This window comes from Medicago sativa, chromosome 7 (assembly GCF_051527215.1).
Source record: "Medicago sativa cultivar Bolivia chromosome 7, Bolivia_mono, whole genome shotgun sequence".
Lineage (NCBI taxonomy): Eukaryota > Viridiplantae > Streptophyta > Magnoliopsida > Fabales > Fabaceae > Medicago > Medicago sativa.
Genome location: NC_140755.1, coordinates 68,058,148 through 68,079,744, shown reverse-complemented (window position 1 = coordinate 68,079,744; position 21,597 = coordinate 68,058,148). Strand labels below are relative to the sequence as shown.

The 21,597-nt window shown below is 34.0% G+C and overlaps 2 protein-coding genes across 2 annotated transcripts; both read left to right on the top strand.

Annotated features, from left to right (window-relative positions):
* The first annotated feature begins 10,725 nt into the window (after positions 1-10,725).
* On the top strand, positions 10,726-12,610 carry LOC146907966 (UPF0481 protein At3g47200-like). Its single transcript, XM_085727602.1, has one exon. The coding sequence runs from the start codon at positions 10,737-10,739 to the stop codon at positions 12,354-12,356; it is 1,620 nt and encodes a 539-aa protein (XP_085583728.1). The 5' UTR covers positions 10,726-10,736; the 3' UTR covers positions 12,357-12,610.
* Positions 12,611-16,712: 4,102 nt separating this feature from the next.
* LOC146907965 (uncharacterized) lies at positions 16,713-18,660 on the top strand. The gene is made up of 3 exons (XM_085729199.1): positions 16,713-17,634; positions 17,772-17,791; positions 17,932-18,660. The coding sequence occupies exons 1-3, from the start codon at positions 16,713-16,715 to the stop codon at positions 18,658-18,660; spliced, it is 1,671 nt and encodes a 556-aa protein (XP_085585325.1).
* Positions 18,661-21,597: the final 2,937 nt, after the last annotated feature.

The window sequence follows — 21,597 nt, the reverse complement described above, 5'->3', positions numbered from 1 at the left end:
CCTATTATCTCAGCAAGTAGTACTGTTTTGAATTTATATTTCATGTATGTTTCTTGTCCTTCTGTTTGGATAGGAATTCATTTGGGTGTGTTTGTGTAGAGGAATTAAAATGCAAGTCAATTGATTTTTCTTGTGTCAAGCTAAATGTAAGAGTTTAATTTTGTTATTTCAATAGAAGACTTAGCCTAAGTCTATTTTATCAAACATTTCTTTGAGCACATGTTACTCTTCCTTTGTTTAATGAGTCAAATGTTTCTTATTTTAGTGGAATAAACTTCATTTATTTCCTCCTAGTCCTAGTATTATACTTTGTTGAACAACTGCTACATATGTGCTCCTATATTTATGCTCGGAGTGGATTATATAAAAGAATCAAAACAATTAACTAGAAGAGTCCGTTGAATCCCCGTAGGTTTTGGTTTTTGGTTTATGCTTCAAGTTATATACACAACTCCGGGTTTTGGGTTTTCATCTTTTTGCAACAATATTAACAGGGTTAACAGGTCTTTACCCCCTGTGTAATATAGGTCATTTCCAGGTTTCCCCTGTAAAAATTTTTTTATTTACCCCTGTAAATTTTTTTTTTTGTTTTGATTTACCCCTTAGTAGGCCAAACAAAAACCAATTTTATTTTATTTTTTTAAGAAATTTTCGTTTTTATTTGACCTATTAGGGGGTAAATCAAAACAATTTTTTTTACAGGGGGTAAATAAAAAAAATAATTTACAGCGGGGTAAAGACCTATTTAACCCATATTAACAATATATAAGTTTACTTGATATATCTCTTGATTATTCTCGTTGACATGTAGAGGATATTTTTTTTTTCTTTTCAAAATTGTCTCTCTGAATTGAAGTACTCAATTTCTTTTGAAAAATGAAGGGAATCATCATAGTCCATACGTGAGAGATCCAATTATATGGGTAAATTATGTTGCCTTAATTAAAATATATTCTTAATTACATATAAAAGATTAAATAAGTTTTTCTTTATCCTTATAAATATAGAAAATTTTGTTTTTAGTCCACATAAAAAAAATTATATGTTCTGGTCCCTATAAAAAAAAATTAAGATGCAATTTTAGTGTTTATTTATACTTAAACTTCTAAATTTTTGAATATTTTTTTACAAACATGTCAACAACATTGTAAGAAACTCCTTTTTTTTTTTTTGGTCAGGTAGCCTAGTGGCTAGAATTCACCTTATAAGGTGAATAAGTGGGGTGTCCGGGGTTCGAACCCCGGCCCCTGTAAGAAACTCTTATATTAAAAGGAAGTTTAACTTTTGTTACGACGATGTATTCAATGGGAGTTTCACTTGGGTGACATTACTTTTAGCGACATTAGTCAAATTAGTGCATTTTAGATGAGATAGAATAGTTGATGAATGATTAAAATAAATTATTTAGATAGAGAGAATGATTGATGAAAAGAAAGAGAGATATGCACAATATTACCATAAGTTAACGTCACCCAAGTGAAACCCATATTGAACCCCCTAATTTTCTAAGACTTATTTGATCAATAGTCAATGCATAATTTTTTTTCTCTATCTCTCTCTTATCACAATATCACCTATAATCACATTTATCACATTTTTTTTTTTTGGTACAAATCACATTTATCACATTATTCTTACTATTTGTTTCTTTCTCGGTGTATATAGTAGGTGTATGGTTGTCCAAATAATATCAAGAGGAGTCGCTACACCATCTTCAATCAAAGGAGTTCGACAAGATGTTGGATTTAGCATAAAAAGTCTTAAAGCTTTGAAGTTCGACAAGATACGGAGCAAGAAGCGAAGCCGTTGAAGTCAAGCAATTGCCTTTAAAGCGGGAAGATTCGAATTTCAAAAGAGAAGCGGTTTCCTCAAGGGAGAACGTGGGAGACAAGTGGTTGTCTACATGGAAGGAGTGCTGATCATGAGATTAATTTCTTTCCACTTATTTCCTATGTATAAATAACAGTTTTCCATAGGAAAAATGGATCGCAAATCGCCTATACAGAATTCTAAAACACTCGAAGTATCGGCGCAGGAGAAAAGAGTCATAAAGAATGTATGTAAAGGATTTGTCGAGCCACCTTTATTTTTAATTCACTTGCATTTGTATATTTTCTTTTCTTTAAGTTTCTGCAATTTAAACTTAATGCATTAAAACCTGTCGAAAGACGCCACACGGTCTCGTCCCGTTCTTTAAGCAACCTACGAACTCGATGAATGCACACCAACAAAATGCACAACATGTCCAAAGATCTCTGGTTTGGTCCTTCTTGTTATAATCAAAACCAGTCGATATTTGTTTACCAAAAGCATCGGTAAACAACGGTACAAAAATATATTTACTGTCCATAAATATATTTTCAGCAACAATATTCTAGAAGCATAAAATATATTTGAAACAAATCTTTTATATTTTTAGCAACAATATTCTTCATCCATCAAATTTGAGTCAATTTCAACACTGATTATAGAAGTCTCTTTCTTGTGCGATTGAGCAAAAGAAGTCTCTTACTTGTGTGTTTGAGCAAATTGTAATATTGTGTGATTATAGTGAAAATCTCATGGAAGTGCAAGGGGACAGACTACTCTCGGTTTTTGGGAGGAACTAGTATAATTTTCTTGTGTTGTCTCTGTTTCTTCTCTCTCTCTCTCTCTCTCTCTCTCTGTGTGTTTAATTTAATATCGCTGCATAACTTTGTTTAAGACTTTGATAAGAACTTTGTTTATGATCATACTTTGAACTGTTTTTAATAAACAATTAGAAACAAGGGTGAAGACGTTGGCTATTCAAAAGATGCACCTCTTTAGAGGATGCTAATTCTAGAGAAACGAAAGAAAGATCCTTGTGTTGAGTGCCTGAAGAAAGGAAAAGACTTGTATTCCTAATTTCTGCTAGAAGCTTCAAAAACAAAGGTTCTAAAGCCTAAGGTTGTGCAAAGTTCAAAACCTAAGACTCTAAAGAATTCAAGACCATACACTTTTAAATCTAAGGTCCTGAATGATTAAAAGCATCGGTTTGAAGCCTAAAGGTATGAAAAAGGAAAAGTCCTTCAGAACTAACCCCAATGTACCCATGAAAATATGGGTGCCCACATCTGAAATTTTCTATGTTTCAGATATGCTTTACAGTAAGGTCAAAGCTCCATTCATGGTACTTGGATAATGGTTTCTTATGACACATGACAAGAGAAAACCATATGTTTCAGACCCTAACACTGAAAGGGAGGAATTATGAGATTTGGAGGAAACTAGAAAGGCAAGATAGTGGGTATCGGTACTATTGGTAACTCCTCTATCTCTATTAATAATGTTTAGTTAGTAGATGGACTCAAGCATAACCTACTTAGCATAAGTCAATTTTGTGATATTGGTTATGAAGTAGTGTTTGATAAGAACGACTGCACAATCATTAGAAACTTTGACGAATCCATATTTTTCACTAGAAACAAGAAAAACAATGTTTATAAGATTAACTTTTCTGATTTGGCTGATTAACTTTTATGTCAGTGAGTGATGAATAATGGATTTGGCAATTTTTTTTAGGACATGTTAGTTGGAGATTAATCTCTAAACTTAGTAAGTTCAAACTTGTCAAAAGTATTCCATATTTAAAATATCACTCAAATGCTCTCTATGGAGCATGCCCAAAAGGAAAGATTGTTAAAATTTCTTTTAAATCAAAAACATTGTCTCTACCTCCAACCCTTGGAACTTCTTCACATTGATCTGTTTGGACTAGTGAGCATTGCATCCATCAATGAGAAGAAGTATGGATTATTTATAGTTGATGATTATAACATATGGACTTGGGGTGATCACATTCCTCAAAACTAGAGATGAGTCATATGATGTGCTCAACAACTTTTGCACTCAAGTACAAAATGATAAAGAAGTGAAAATTTTGAAAGTCAGAAGTGATCATGGTGGTGAATTTGAAAATGAGCCATTTATTTTTTATTTTTTAAACATGGAATTGTCCACGAAACCGATATGACATGCACAATGATTTATGAAACTGGTATGACAAAGTACTTCTGGGGAGAAGTTGTAAACACATCATGTTATGTTTAAAATAGAATCTATATGAGACATATCTTAAAAAAAACATATGAACTCTTCCAATGAAGAAGACTAAATATATCTTACTTTCACCCGTATGGATGTACATGTTTCATCTTGAACAACAAAGTCTATCTAATGAAATTTGATGTCAAAGCTCAGAAGTGTATCTTTTTAGGATACTTTGAATGCTCAAAGGCATACAAAATGTATATTTTTAAAACTAATAGAGTTGAAGAATAATACACATCAAATAGAACTTAAAGATTAATATTCACTGTTTGATAAGCTAAGCATTACAAAGATTAATATTTGGAGACTTCAGAACTAAAAAACCTCATAAGGTGGCATAATTGACTTAAGACTTAGGAAATCTGTACATTGTTATGCAAATTCCTTAATTGACGAGGAACATGTGCCAAAGGGAAACATGATGAGGTGTAGAAAAGGTTGTTTAATATCTGCACTATATTGCAAGAGGCAAGATCAATTTAATACCTTTTCGATTTATAAAATTAAATTTCCAACTAAAAAATTAAAGTCAACTATAACAAATTAAAGGCAAATTTTTTTATTACTCCAATCATGTCTACATAGATAGTGAAGAATCATCTCACATGATTCAGCGGAAGCAAGATACTTCCTGACAAACATTTTCGAAACCTCAAAATCAGCTAAAATACTTGATGACATTGAATTTTAGTGACATTTAGGAATTTTAGCGAGAGAGATGATCAATTAGGAGAACGATAAAGACAAAATCACCAAAGTTCAAACGTCGAGAATTGAAATAAAACAAGAGCTAGTTTAGTATGGCAATCGCAAGTTCAAACTTCTATAAATCTCAGATTCATAAGACATTCCCAATTGTGAAAGCAATTTCTCTCCAAGTTTGCGAAGAAGTTCTCCTTGAGACATCAACATAGCTGCTGTGCGTGCATGCTCTGTCTTTGAGTTTTCAGTTGGAACACTTATGAGCTTTAGATTGTACTTTCCATCCTTCACCTCAAGATTTACCCGAAGTGCCACATTTGTCTCCGACAAATCGAAGTTTAATGCCTCTGCATATAGGATATTTTCATTAAATATTTAAGGGTTATGCTAACTAGTGCTCTTAAACACTAGTTAAGAATGGTAAAAATAGAAAAATTTCATTAAAAGCAACAAATCTTTTACTTTCAAAAAGTTAAATACTTCACTTTTTCAAATTTTCAAATACAATTTTTTTATATTACTTTTCTTAATTAGTGTCCTGGAGGCACTAGTTAGCATTTCAAAGATAGATCCATTTGTAAAAAAATTGTTGAAGTTAGCATTCAAATGATATTAACTTCAAAAAAGTTTTAAAAAATAAAAATACACAACACTTTACAAGCTAGTTATATAGTTCATAATTACATATATCTATGCAAAGGTGGTCGCTTGAATGATAAATAACAAAAATTTAGGATTGATTGGAGATGAAATTATTTAGGAACATTTTTTTATTGTTATCAAATTGTCTCTTTTTAACCAAGTTGCTTGGCCTCCAGTGGCAAGGAGCTCCTTCCAAGGACGTACCCAGGGAATACCGGGTTCGATTCCCAAGGGGTACAACGCTTGGCCAGTACGCATGCCTCTACGTACGAGCCAGATTAGTCGTCCACCTTTGGTGGGTCAGAAACCGGTGCGAAAGCCAAGAAAAGATTGTCTCTTTTTGAGACAAACAATTCTAGTCGTTGAATTAAGATTTGACAATCTAATTTTCATATCTTTTAGAATAAAAATAAAAACTACAAAGCTTAAAATTTAGACAATCCGATCCTAGTCCAATAACCATAGTTGTCCTTAAGCCGATCATGAACCTAAGCATATATATATATATATAAGGGCATTTAAAAGCTCATAATTCCAACTCACTTGTTGTGGATCCAAGATTTGTAAAACAGGAGATTTTGCTTCCTCCTTCACCGTGCGGAGACTTGGGTGTGGAGGGACTTGATTCTGATTTGTGCATCTCATTGTAATTTGTTGAATCCTCCATTTCAGCGAACTTTCGTTTTTTGTTTTCATGCCCTCCTTTACCATTATTTTTCATTTTCGCAGCCCATACTCGCTTGCTTCATTCCCTTGGTTGTTCACAACTGACTAAGATTTGCTTTTTTATATATATTGGGGCCTAATTTCACGGGGTGGGTGGAGACTTAGAGTCGATTAGTATATAATATACTCCTTCCCTCCATTTGTATAATTTACCCGTATTAAGAAAAATTGATAGTGTAACTTATGTCATCGTCTTGTTTATCACTATCACTATATGACTAAGTTACCATCTATATATAATATGAGATTAATTAGAATAGACTGACAGTGTAAAACAACTTTACACTATCAACCAATTAAAATCATCCAATTAAACACATCATCTTAAGTGTTAAAAAAAGAAAAAAGAAAATAAAATCTTTCCAATAACTGCCATATCCCACATTTCTTAAGTTAGGTATTTGATTTAACCGTTTTCAATCTGCATTATGATAATGCATTTTCACCATTCCAAAACTAGTTTTCATACAAGTTGAAGGAGACGATGACAATTTGAAGAAAAAAATAAAATCTCCATTCAAAAAGAATTGTCTATAGTTATAGTTTAAAGGAGACGATGACAATTTGAAGAAAAAATAAAATCTCCATTCTAAAAGAATTGTCTATAGTTATAGTTTAAATACAAATCGCATAGTTTCATGGTTCAACTCAATATTACATTACATAAGAGCACTTTCCTTGGTTTGGTTTAGATTGTAAAGTAAAAAAGGCAAAAAAAATCAAAATGGTGTGGCATTGAGTAGAATTTTTTGAACAGAGACTCTATCACAATTCACTTCATATCACTATTATGATTATTAATTAATTATCAATTATGATGATGTATTTGATGAATATTTTGTTAATTATCAGCAAGTTATCTAATCTTGGAGCATTGGTCAATGAGTTACAAGAGTTGACATCTATGACAAACAAGTAAGATTAATAGTTTGATGCACAAATCCATTACCTTGCAATTAAATCCAAAAGGAGTTCTTGACAAAAAAAATGGAGCTCAGACATTCAAAACAAGGAGGTCGGAGAAGGTTAGGGAAAGAGAGAGAGACTTTAGGCATGTTGCAATTTTGTAATCCCTTGTTTTATATGGCAGTTATTGGAAAGATTTTATTTGATTTTTCCTTCTTTTAACACTTAAGATGATATGTGTAATTAAATGATTTTCATTGGTTGACAGTGTAAAGTTGTTTTACACTGTCAGTCTATTTTAATTAATCTCATAATATATTTATTAATTTTTTTAGGAATAATCTTTCAAAAAAAATGTATGAATAAATATATTTAATATTAATTTTCATTTAAATTATATTTTAAAAATAATAATTATATTTAGTAATTTCAAAGAGATTTAATTTATATTAGAGACTAATTTTTTTCTCTAATGGTGAATAAATTAGGGACAGAGTATTATTGCTAAGCATGGCGATTATTATATTATTAAGAGAAGACAACTTGCAACAAAAAAAGAACAACGAAGAAAGCAATAAAAAATCCCATTCACATACATACATACATACATACATACATACATACATACATACATACATACATATATATATATATATATATATATATATATATATATATATATCGTTCGTTTCTACCACGAAGAAGATTAATGGATCTGTGATTGAATTCAACTTGGTGAAAAGGGTTTCGTTTGTAGCTATTGGAAGAAGAAAAGAGATGCGCGTGAGTGAAGAAGAAGAGGCACATAATTGTTTTAATAGAGCAATTAAATCTCAGCCATTAGTTTTCAATCCAAAGGCTGAAAATCATTCCTACCATTCTCACATAAAAATACCATTCTCACTTGATATGCCCCCATATAGATATATATATATATATATATATATATATATATATATATATATATATATATATATATATATATATATCACATTCACATTAGCATCATTCAATTAAATTTTAAATTTCCCATGTCCTTGACTCAAAAAAATATTCATATGTCCTACATAACTAAAAGAAAAAAATGTCCTAGAAAATCATTTAATTTCATCTAGTCTTTATAAATACACTGTCAATGCCACCATATAGCGGTAACAATCACATTGACTTCAAAATGTATGTATATTTTTTTGCCAAGTGGATGGCAGGGGGAATGAGTCATTAAACTAATAACGTATTATTAAAATATAAGTAAGTTTGCATAAAAACAATTGATCAAGAGTGAGTCATTTTTACAAGAAAGCATTATTATATATGGGGTTTGCTAGGATACACCCACTAGTTTTTATTAAGGTGTGTTTTAGCAAAGATATAACTAAAAAGTTGTTAAATACACCTTAAGGTGAATGTTGCTAAAACACACCTTCTAAAAAATAAGTGGGTGTATGTTAGCAACTCCTTTAGGCATTTGCTAGGATACACCCACTTATTTATTAGAAGGTGTGTTTTAGCAAGTTATAACTAAAAAGTAGTTAAATACACCTTAAGGTGTAGCTTGCTAAAACACTCCCACATAAAAATTAGTGGGTGTGTTCTAGCAAATCCCATTATATATATATATATATATATATATATATATATATATATATATATATATATATATATATATATAGAGGGCATTTCAAATGTTTTAGCCTGTTCTTTTTTTTGTTTTGTTTCTTGTTTCTGTCTTCTGTTTCCTACTCACTCCCCTTGTAACGGGTGGCACTTTGGTGACATTAATGTCACGGTGACATTAAATCTGAACCACACATTGCCATTGTCATTGCATCTGGGCCACACAACACATCTAATGTCACCCAATGTGTGGCCCAGATTTAATGTCACCATGACATTAATGTCACACAAGTATTTCCCCCTTGTAACCAAAAAAAATGAGAGGGTGAGAGGATTAAATAGTGGCCAATGGATTGAAATAAACGGTGGAGATATTTTTCTCTTCTATGAGCGTGTGCGTATATTGTTCCTATTACCTGCATTGAGTTTCTCCTTTCTTGTTACCTTCACCACCTGCACAACCTTCGTTAATGGCCGACGCCGACTCAACCTGCACTACCTTCGATCTCCTCATCCTTAGATTTATCCTTGACCGATTTTAATCAAAGTCATATCCAAATTTACTTGCTGTCGGATCTAATCCAGGAAATTTTCTCATCTCTAATCCCAAACCAATATTTGCCTTCCTTCAACTCCTTCTAATACCACCAATTTTAATAAATGACGGGTCTTTTGCAATGAATAGATTACCCTTTCTCATCCAAAGTCCAGACCCACTCCCATGGATACAAGCAGTCAAGCCTGGATTGTTCATATTTGAGAAAATAAGTAATCGACGATTGTTCTTATTCACCAATTTGCAACCTTCCTTCTTCTTCAGATTAACATTACGTGAATTGAATTGAAATAGGGGTTGATTTTGTCACCACATGGGTTACATGAATTTAATACAAAATAGATTGTTATTGTGAGAAGAAGCCAGGTGAAGAATTCACGTGTGAAAAGAGAGTGCCTCACATTATTTAATTTTATGGTTTCTATATTTTGATTACATGGTTGGGCTTGATTTTTGATACGAGTATTTATGTTTATGAATCGTGTTAACAATTATAATTAAATTGACCTTTTTCATAATAATCTGTGATTATACTAACAATCAAAGAGAAACTAGTGATGAACCAATTGAACCAATTGCAGTTGCAGAGTGAAGAGGGAAACGGCGAAGAAGGAGATGAAGAAAACAGGAAATGAAAAGACGATGGAAACTGAGAAAAATTAAAGTATGTGAGAAGTTTTTTAATCTGAGCCATTGATTTTGATCTAATGGTCCAGATTAATTCCTCTCATCCTCTCATTATAACCACTCCTCTCACTTGATATGCCCTCTATATATATATATATATATATATATATATATATATATATGGGACTGCTAATTTACAACCAGTTAAAAACACAAAAGAGTAAATTATTCAAATTCTCGAACTCAATCAACTTTGGAAATATATAAGAGAAAAACCCGAATTCTCGAACTCGATCAACTTAGACTGGTCCAAAGCGGACGGGGTAATACCTATAAAAAATTTACTCCCTCCGTTTCAAAATGAGTATCGTTTTAGGTGTTTACACACATATTAAGAAATGCAATGATTAAGAGAAAGATAATGGTTATTTTACCAAATTATCCTTATTAACTATTGGTTAGTTTTAAAAGTAATACTTTGGATGTAGTGTACAGAGTATTAATTGGAGGGTACAATTGAAAAGAAAAAGTTATTATTGCATTGGAAACTGAAAGCGACACTCATTTTGAAACAATTTTTTTTGGCTAAAGCGACACTCATTTTGAAACGGAGGGAGTAATATATACATAGTCATGGTCATTCGGTATTCTCTAAACAAGCTTGCAACTCCTTTGATATACCCAAAAAAAAGAATTAAAAATTGTGAAGTACAGGCCAAATCCTGCCAAGGCCGGTCCCAAGCCCGGGTAAAATGGAGAGGGTTGTGTTAGGCCTCGACAGCCAACGTAAAACTTTGTCGAATCTCTATGACATGGACCAAATATTAGCCGACCCCACTTAGTGGGATAAGGCGTTGTTGTTGTTGTTGTTGTTGTGAAGTACAGGCCAATGGCCAATCTAACAACGAAAAGTGAGTGGTTACAATCTATAGAAACATCGCTAACATCTGTAGACTATGATTATGTTCAATCAAGCAACATTTCAGTGGTTCCAGAAGGACTTAAAAAATGGAACGAGGATGCTTACATTCCAAGGAAGGTGTCGATCGGACCAAGATTTAGGGGAAGGAGAGAAGACCTTTTGCTTATGGAAGAGGTCAAACTACGATGCATGTTGTCTCTTCTTAACCGAGCAGATAAAAGCTTGGAGCAATGCAGTGATGCCGTTTGGGAATTAGATAAAGAGGTTCGTGAATGCTACCTAGGAGACCTTAAACTCGAACGACATGAACTCGCTAAAATTATGTTAGTGGATGGATGTTTTCTGTTGGAGCTTCTCATATCAAAGGGATTAGATTCTCAACTTCCAAGCCGTTTATTTCCGCCTAGCCCCGCAGCTGAAGTGCTGAAAGACGATAATGTTCTCTCTGATCTAATGTTGTTGGAGAACCAGATCCCCTTTTTGGTTCTTCATAAGTTGTCCCAAACACTTTTTCCATATGTGTTTGAACCAGATGTCTCTCTTCCCTATTCTCCTCGAGCGGAACAGAGGAAGACGGAGGAGAGGGTGAAGAAACTAAACAATCTTGCCCTTGCTGTCTTGGGATACTCTCCTGATCTTCAGTTACCTTGTGTCGATGCCCCTCACATTCTTGATCTTGTCCACTTCTTCATTAACATCGAGACATGTGAGAGTACCCATAGAACGGAGGAACAATATGTTGCGCTGGGCAATATGGATGCTACTCAGACCCAGCAGAAACAACTTAAACTTGAGTATTGTGCTCAGAGACTCCTAAATTCAGGGGTTACCATAAAAGTGAAACTTCCTGAGAAAGAGCATGTTGTGCCGCTCACTATGCTAAATATTGGTACTTCTGTCTTGAAAATTTTAATTCGTTATATATTTCTTGAGATCTTGATCAGCACCCAACGTGTGAATTTTCATCAATTGGATTTGGACCAAGAGGTGGAATTCAAAGGTTTGGATTTTTACTTTAAGTTTGAAAACGAGACTCTTGAAATTGAACAGTTGCATATCACAAAAACAACAAAAGCAAAGTGGTGTAATCTAATTGCTTGGGAGCATCATAAAATGTACAAATATGCTTCCCGTCTTGCTCCTAGATACGAAGACGAGGATGAAAGCCAACAGAACACAAGCAAAATTGTTTCCTGCGGCAAATTTACTTGGGCTGCTTTGATTTTCAACAATCTGATCTGTTCTGCAGATGATGTCCAACTTCTCAAGGACAAGAAAATCGTTGTGGATCATCTCAAGATGAGCAACCAAGAGCTGATGGAGTTTTTCCGCACAATAGCACTTGGAGTTGACCATAATGTAGTTGATTCCAGTACTTATATTCAAATGGTTGATGACATCAACAATTACTCTCGGGCATTTAACATTAAACGAATGTCGAAATCAGTGATAACTTCAGTCATATACCATCGAGAACAGGTTATAAGATTTATGAACCACGATTACAACTTCCCTGCGACGCTGGTGTCTGTTCTCGCTATTGTGCAGACTGTTTATACAGTCCTAGCATTTTATCATCACAACTAGTTCATCTACATTGCTTGAAGAATGCCCGTTTTGATTTTCTTCCATACGTCGTTCTGCCATCTGGAAAGTTCCACCACTTCATATGAAACCCATTGTTATTCCTAAACTTGTGAGACCTACATAAATTTCATTAAGATAGCAGAAGTTAAAAAGAGCGTGTTGTTAATTAGCACCTGTTATGTGATGTAATATATGTGATTCTTTGTTACGTTATCTTTGTTAGAGTTTATACGTAAATAAAGAGCTAATTCATCGATTTTGATTTTTAGTTTGTTTTCATTTCATACGATCGATTGCAGAAGAATTGATTCTTTTTTTTTTTTTTTGGCTTTCGCACCGGCTTGTGCGTAGAGGCATACGCACTGGCCAACTAGAATTGATTCTTCTGCAATCAGTTCTTGCATCAAATCAACTAAATTCTCATGTTGACTCGTCTGAGCATAAGACTTTATTAGAACATTATATCTCAAAAAAATCTGGCAGACTTTATTTGATTGTGTTACTCGGTGTCAACTGGGTTAAAATATTGGGTCTCTTGTTAGCTCATGAGTTAGTGGGTCCTAGTTTACAAGTGGATAGGTATTTTTTTTATTTTTTTAATAAGTGGATAGGTAGTTGAAATATATCAAATACTAAAGGGTTAAATAATATTTAGTCCCTATCATTTGAACGAGTTTTGATTTTACCCTAGAAAAAAATAAAGTTTTAGATTTCACTTTCCTGTTTCAAGATTTTTTGATTTTAGGCCTCAATCTCATATGATTAGACAAATAAGATGATGTGGCGCGTTGACTGTATATAATAAATGACATGACACGATGATTAAAACTTTTTTAATTAGGTGATATTTTTAGCCCAATCTTCTTTAAAAGAATAGTTAAACATCATAAATATTTTTATAAAAAAATTCTTTATCTTCCTCTTCATCATATTCATAACCAACTTCATCATCAATTCCATTAAAACTCATTTTCCTTTCATCTTCCTCACCTTCATCTTTTTTTTCACATTCATAACTTCGTCATCAAATTCACCCAACCTAAAAGAATGACGCGTTGTTTACTTCATTATCACGAAGCTTAGAAACACCGGTAGGTTTCACTTAAACGGAAGCTTCAATGGTAGGTTTGACATCAACGGAAGCTTCAATGATGGGCCGTTTTGGCTCAATATCATCATCCACCATATTTTCAACCATCGCTATGAAGAATGAATATAAAATGAAAATGAAAAATATTATAAATAACTTATGTGTTACATAAGCCTAAGGTTAAAGAAAAAAAAAAGGGCGCCGAAATTCAAACATGAACCCCCACGGAAGTCACGCTGGACCCTCAGCGTGAGTTAACTCATGCTGGCACCTCAACGGGAGTTAACTCACGCTACGTTTAGGGTTCTCCAAAATGACTAACCATACAACAAAACCAGCAAAATGTAAAGGTGTTAGATGATGCATTACCTTATTTTTGACGTTTGATAAGCGTAGAAACTTACTTTCTGACGTTTTCCAATGATTTGAAAATTCACACTTTTGGGTTTTTTGGAGATGAAGAGGGGAAAAAAACTGTGTGTTTTTAGTGTGAGCAACTGGTGTTGGCCTAAAAAACAGGAAAGGATCGCAACGTCACGTTGGGTTGCAATGACACCTTTACATTTAGCGTTTGAAAAAACTCATATTGGGATGATAAACTCTTATAAATATGCAAGGTTAACTCAGTTGGTATGGACAATGCATAAAATATGCAAGGTTCAAGGTTCAAACCCCAACCACCCCCAAAAAAGTGAATAATACTAATAAATTTTAAGTTTTGTTTATAAATTCTAGTAAAAAAAAAAAACACTTTTTTCAAAACTTTATAAATAGCTTTAATTAGGTATTACTAGTGCTATGAACCGAAGCGTACTGAAGTTCTATAATTTCTTATGTACCGAATTCTTCTCATGTAGCATACTGCGAACCCGTGTCTTTACCGCGTACCAGGGCAAATTGCGAATTATATAACACTTGATCCAGTTAAGAATGGACTGCGATAATACCTTCTAGATTATAAATATATAATGAATGATACAAATAAAGATAATATAAATATAAAAGTTTTACCCGACTAGTGGTACAAAGATATATTTTACCCACCACCCAGGAAAACTACATTTTCTTCTTTGACATAACCAAGGAAACTACCAACTACCTTTGTTTTATTTATAAATACTTCCTTATTCTCAGTTGAAGAGCTGAGAGGAAACTTATCGAGAATGGCCTCCAATGGTAGTGATGGACGAGACCGTAAGAGGAAAGAAGCTACTAATAGTTTTTATGGTGAGTCGACATACAAAACATCAAAGCATATGTTGGAACAGAGTCCATTAGAATCAACTAAGAGCAGTAACGAGTTCGTTCCAAGATATTATGTTGAAAAAGGAAAGAAACCACCGCAGTTCCATTATTAGCAGGCGAACACACAAAATAGGTTAAGTTCGAATCTCATTTTTAAAACTATATTTTTCTATTTTAACTTTTTATTTGTTGTTATAAAGGAAGTGACAATCACTACCGAAACTTAAAAGTACAACTTTAAAGTCACGTATTCAAACCTCGTGAAAGTTTCCAACTAAAAATATCTACATTTGTCAGATGAATTAGGTTTTACGGACTCTATTTATGTTTCCTTTATCGTAGTATATTGAATTAGCTTTCTTCTGAATAAATTTTTATTATTCGTGTCCAGGTGAAGGTGGTGCTGGGGGAAAGATGTATGATTTCGGATCGTCCAGCTGACGACCGTTAAGACAAACAATGTGACGGCAGAGGAGGCACACACTGCAGCTGTGCTGTTGTCTCAAGCTGAAGCAGCTGTGCTTCGTGAATTGGGAGAAAAACTTCTTTCCCATATCAGATCAAGAATCTGATTTTTTTCTTTTAAAGTTACCAATGGAAATTAAATAAATATCACTGCATGTTGTAGCTCGAGTGCTTATTTAAAGAATACAACTTTGTTTTATAATTTCTTCAATTATTTCAATGTTTAAAAAATGTTTGGCAAGAAGAAATAAAATTGGACAATTAATGTTTAGAAAGGTTGAACTTGACGATATTTCAAGGAATCAAATTCATATAAAATAGACTTTGTACTAAATAAACTAACAATGTCATTTTTCATATAAATATTTAGATTATCGGTAAAAAAGCTCATTATCCATTTTATTTATGAGTGTTGTCTTGACCATTTTCAACGTTAACCAGACAAATCCATCTTTTTTTATGAGTTTTTTTTTTTTGTGGTGTTCAGAGTTCGAACCCCAGATCTTGCATATTTTATGCATTTGTCCCTACCAACTGAGCTAAGCTCACGAGGACCTTTTTATGAGTTTCTATAGAGACTACAAGTGCCGAATATGAAGACAAATAATAATTAAATCAATATTAATATTTTACTTGTGTTTTTACTAATTTTTAACGAATAAATTTACTTAGAGCAGTTATTAGTTTTTTTTCCATAAACTTATTTATAGTAGTTAAATATATATTATAAGATTATTTAAGAGCATAGTTATTCATTCACAATTTTCTTTTGGAGCTGCCAAATACCCTGCCCCCTACACCACTGAAATCGTTTTAAAAAAATTGTCTGAAATTTAATTTCACAGTAATGAATTGAATTTCCTTATTTAGGGCGCAATTCGTAACATTGTAAATGTTTGTTTGTCATCAATCAATTAGTTAAATTAAATTTTTTTTGTATCTTCTAAATAAAAAAGAAAATGGATATAATTTATTATAAAAGACATGCACATGAAAAATATTTGTGACTAAATAAATAGTAAAAATTAGTATTTTTTTTTATCGTTAAAAAACAATAAGAGAGAAATAATAATATATGTTAACTGTAGTTTTTTCACACTTCTGTTTTATCTACGTTGTTTTTCTAGAAATTGAGAAACAACTCACAAATGATTTTGTTAAAGCGTATAATTCATACTGTGAATAAATGTTTGTAAGTAATTAATTAGTATTTTTTTGAAAGAAAATAATTAGTTGAAGGGGATTGGTATGACAATTGGTGTGAAATTTTCAGGGGATAAAAATAATAATTTTAATGTTTTGTCGAAGAAGGGAAAGCGTGAGTTGAGGGCAGCGGTGGGGAGGGCTGTGACGAGGGAGGAGGAAGGTGTGAGCGAGGGAGGGGTTGCTGGTTGTTAGTGGTGTGTGGTCGGTTTATGTATTGGGGGTGGTGGAAGTTTCTAATGAAGATCTTATCTTACAATATGCGAAGTTTAGGTGGTCTAGAAAAAAGAAAAGAAGTGCGTTGTTTGGTGTCTGAAAAATGTCCTTTTGTGTTATGTATTCAGGAGTCCAAGATGTGTGTTGTTAATGATATTTTTGTTACGGTTGTTTGGGGAAATTCAAAGTGTGGTTATTCTTTTCAAGCTTCTTTGGGAGCTTCTGGTGGTTTACTGACTGTTTGGGATACAGACGTTGTGGAAGTGTGGTCTACCTTGCGTTTTGATCATGCGTTGCTGATTAGAGATCGAGTTATTTATACTGGCCTTGAATTTGTTATTGTAAATGTGTACGCTCCTTGTGACACGACAGCAAAACAGGTTCTTTGGGATCAGTTGTCATCTTTTGTTTTGGCAAATAGTGATGCTAATTTATGTATGTGCGGGGACTTTAACTCAGTTAGGTCGGTGGAGGAAAGGAAGGGTCGTGGGGCAGCGTTCCGTCAACATGATACGGATATCTTCAACTCTTTCATTACTGACAGCCTTCTGGTGGATCTGCGAATTTATGGGATATTGTTTACTTGGTATCGTGGAGATGGCTACTCTATGAGTCAACTTGATATACTTTTGTTGTCCTCCACTTGGTGTTTTGTTTGGCCAAACTCTATTCAGGTAGCTCATCAACGCTGCTTGTCTGATCATGTTCCTTTAGTGCTTTTTGTGGATGAAGAAAATTGGGGACCGCATGCTCTTCGGATGCTAAAATGTTGGGAAGATTTTTCTGGTTATGCGGATTTTTTTCGTAATCGATGGGGCACTTTTGTTCTGAACGGATGGGGTAGTTATCTTATGAAAGAAAAGCTCAAATTAATAAAAGGAAGCTTAAAGGAGTGGCACCGGAGTCATTCTCAAAATATGGAGGGTAAACTTCGTGCAGTTAAGGATATGATGGCTTCCTTAGATTCTAAAGGGGAGTCATCTGATCTTCTTCAAGAAGAAATGGAGGATCTTCAGGAGTTATCTGTTAATTTATATTCTTTGTCCCGAGTTCAGTCAAGTATGTGTTGGCAGAAGATGAGACTGACTTGGTTATAAGAAGGTGATGCCAATTCCAAAATTTTCCATGGTGTTATGTCTTCCAGATATCGTCGAAATGTAATTTAATTGATTCAAGTGAATGGTGTTCAAGTGCAGGGGTCCATAATATCAGACAGGTGATTTTTTCACACTTCTCCTCCCATTTTAATGTTGCGCATATTGTCAGACGGGGGTGGAGGATATGAATTTTCGTAGGCTCTCAGTCATGGGCTCTAATAATCTAATTCGGCCTTGTTCTTTGAAATAGGTGAAATAGGCTGTTTGGGATTATGATAGCTTCAAGAGCCCGGGTCCGGATGGAATTAGCTTTGTTTTTATCAAACAATTTTGGGCGGATATAAAGGACGACTTTATGCGATTTTTGACTGAATTTCTTCGTAATGGGAAACTAACAAAGGGGATAAATGCTACTTTTATCGCTCTTATTCAAAAGGTGGCTAGTCCCCAAAAATTGAATGACTTTAGACCCATTTCTTTGGTGGGATGTATGTATAAGGTTTTGGCGAAGGTCCTCGCAAATAGACTTCGTAATGTTATAGGAAGTGTTGTTTCCGAATCTCAGTCCGCCTTTGTGAAAGGGAAGCATATTTTGGATGGTGTTCTTATTGCTAATGAGGTTGTTGATGAAACACGGAGGTTGAATAAAGAATTGATTTTATTCAAAGTTTACTTTGAAAAGGCATATGATTCAGTCGACTTGCATTATCTGGACGCTGTTATGTTAAGAATGAATTTTCCTACCCTTTGGAGGAAGTGGATCTCTGAGTGTGTTGGTTCAGCCATGGCTTCGGTTTTGGTGAACGATAGTCCTCCGGAGGAGTTTCCTATTGAGAGGGCGCTTCGGCAAGGGAACCCTCTTTCGCTTACTTGCTGCAGAAGGTTTAGTGTGATGATGACGTCGGTAGTGGAGGCGGGGCTGTACCATGGTTACCGTGTTGGGAATCATGATGGTGTCTCTCTTTCTCATCTTCAATTTCACAGATGAAACTTTGATACTTGGTGATAAAAGTTTAGCTAATGTGCGTTACATGCTGGCGGTTCTGATCCTTTTTGAACAAGTGTCCGGATTGAAGGTTAATTTCCACAAAAGCATGCTGACAGGGATTAACATTTCTGCTTTGTGGTTATCAGAGGTCGCATCTGTGTTGAATTATTTTGTGGGATCGTTTCCCTTTGTGTACTTGGGGCTGCCTATTGGGGTTGATGCTCGTAGATTGGAGTTTTGGCAATCTGTGTTGAACCGTATTATTAATCGATTGTCGTCTTGGAATAACAAATTTCTTTCATTTTGAGCCTGCCTAATTCTCTTGAAATCTTTCCTGTCATCTCTTCCAGTTTACTTTATTTTCTTCTTCAAGGCACCAACAGGTATAATTTCTTCTATTGAATCTTTATTTAAGAGATTTTTTTGGGGGGGGGGGGTGGTGTGGAATTTAGGAAAATTTCTTGGGTCGATTGGGACTCGGTCTGTTTACCAAAGGAGTATGGAGGGCTGGGGGTGATGAGGTTGCGCGAATTTAATTTTGCGTTTTTAGGGAAGTGGTGTTGGAGAATATTGTTAGATAAGGATGGGTTATGGTATCGAGTCCTTAAGGCTAGGTACGGGGAGGTTGGAGGTCGCTTGAAGGAATGGGGCGTGATAGCTCCATGTGGTGGCGCATGGTCTCAAACATTAGTAATGGTGTAGAGTTGGGGGTTGGTTTGAGGATAATGTTCGTAGAGTCGTTGGTGGGGGTGGTACGACTTATTTTTGGATGGACAATTTGGTTGGAGGTGTTCCCTTACGGGTTCGTTTTCCCTGCCTTTTTGACTTGTCGAACGATAAGGGGGTGTCGGTGGAGGTTATGGCAAGTAGAGGATGGGATGTTGGAGGCGGCGCTTGGGTGTGGAGGGGGCGCCTTTTGCATGGGTGGAGGACTGTGTTAGGGAGTGTTCTACTTTGATGCATGATAGTGTTTTGTAGGAACATATTATTGACATGTGGAAGTAGTTGCTCGATCATGTTCATGGTTATACCTTCAAAGGGGCTTGTCATCTTCTTACATTGATGGATGAGCCTCCTGCTAGGGGTTTATTCAACAATGTTTGGCATAAGCATGTTCCGCTTAAGGTTTCTTTATTTGTTTGGCGACTTCTACGCAACAGTCTACCCACAAAAGACAATCTTGAAAGGTGTCGTGTCCTTCACCAAGACGCTAACCAATGTGTTGGAGGGTGCGGTTTTCAGGAGACTGCTAGACATTTATTTTTAACTTGTAGTACTTTCGGCAGTCTGTGGTTTTCTGTTTCGCAGTGGTTAGGTAAAACTTATGTTGCTCCAGAGGTGCTTCGTGATCATATTATTCAGTTTGGACATTTAGCAGGGTTACCACGATTCACATATTCCTTTCTGAAATTAATCTGGCATGCATGTGTCTGGGTTATTTGGAAGGAAAGAAACAACCGTGTTTTTAATCAGAAGACATCAGATTTAAAGCAATTGACAGACAGGTTAAAAATGATTTCTTTCCATTGGTTAAAGGCATGTCTGTTAACCTGTTCTTTAAGCTATCACGACTGGTGGAGACATCCTCTACTATGCATGGGAGTTTTACCGTAATTGTGTTGCTTTCTTCTATTTTATCATTTTGGTCTGTTTCTTCGAGGTATTAATGACTTGACTTTGTACAAACTTTAAGGGGTTCTCTTTAGCACGTCTTGTGCGAGATGAAACACTCCTTTTGATCTATTAAATTCTATTTTTGCATGTTGAAAAAAAATTAATTAGTTAAATTTAGTCATTTATTACATCTTTTAAATAAAAATATGAATAATTATAATATATTAATTTATAGTCTAATATATGCTTTAGAAAATTAGTTATCACTAAACTCATTTTTCATTTCTTTTAATTTTTTTTTTGTGGTGGCAGGGATTTGAACCTCGAATCTTGCATATATTATGCATTGTCCATACCAACTGAGCTAGACTCATGAGGACTTTTAAATTGGGACACCTAACTCATTTTTTTAGACATTTCAGATATTGTAAAACATTTTCAATTATCAACGCATTAATTCAATAAGTTAAATTCTTTCAAGAAAAAAAAAACTCAATAAGTTAAATTTTACTTAACGTGACAATGATATATATATCTATGATAAAATTATGCAATACCACAAGTATTACGAATTCAGATTTCATGCTGTAATAAAGCACACAGTTTTCACGCTGTACCAAATCCCAGCCATTAATTAAAGATCGAACGGTTCAAATCATTGCAGTTATCAAATCATTCAAAACAATATCTGCCACACATTTTAGATCGGATGGTCCTGATCTGTTACAGCGTCCTGCTGTAACAGCAGGAAATTCAAATAAGTATTACCTAGTAATCAATTAAATCATAATCGAATTGTTTAACTAAAACCCTGAATTTGTACAACCAAAACCCTTAATTAATTAAGTTAGCACCTAATCGATTAAATTAATATCACGATCAACACAAAAATAAATTCCAACCCAACTTTTTTTTTTATATCAATTAAATTTAGGGTATTTATGTGAAAAAGAAAACATAAAGTTCAACACAAAAGTTATAATTCCAATAACACAATACTAAACCAAGTCATAATGATCTAATAGGTATCTTGTTTTAACGTATATACTTTTTTTTTTCTCTTCTAAAACAATAAAGAATGACCTTAAAGAAGACCAAATGAAGTCTTTTAATAATACACCATAAATAAGACTACAAATATGGATATATTCAAGTTTTTAGAATACTCATGTTTTCGGATATGCAACGATGATGATGTCAAAGTCATTCACTGAATCTGCAAAAAATAAAAGAAGCAAGACACAAGAGGGACGCCGAAGAGTTTTTTCTCAAGTTTTGTGGAACCCAAATGAATAGAAAACTTTTTCTAAGAGTTTTAACGTT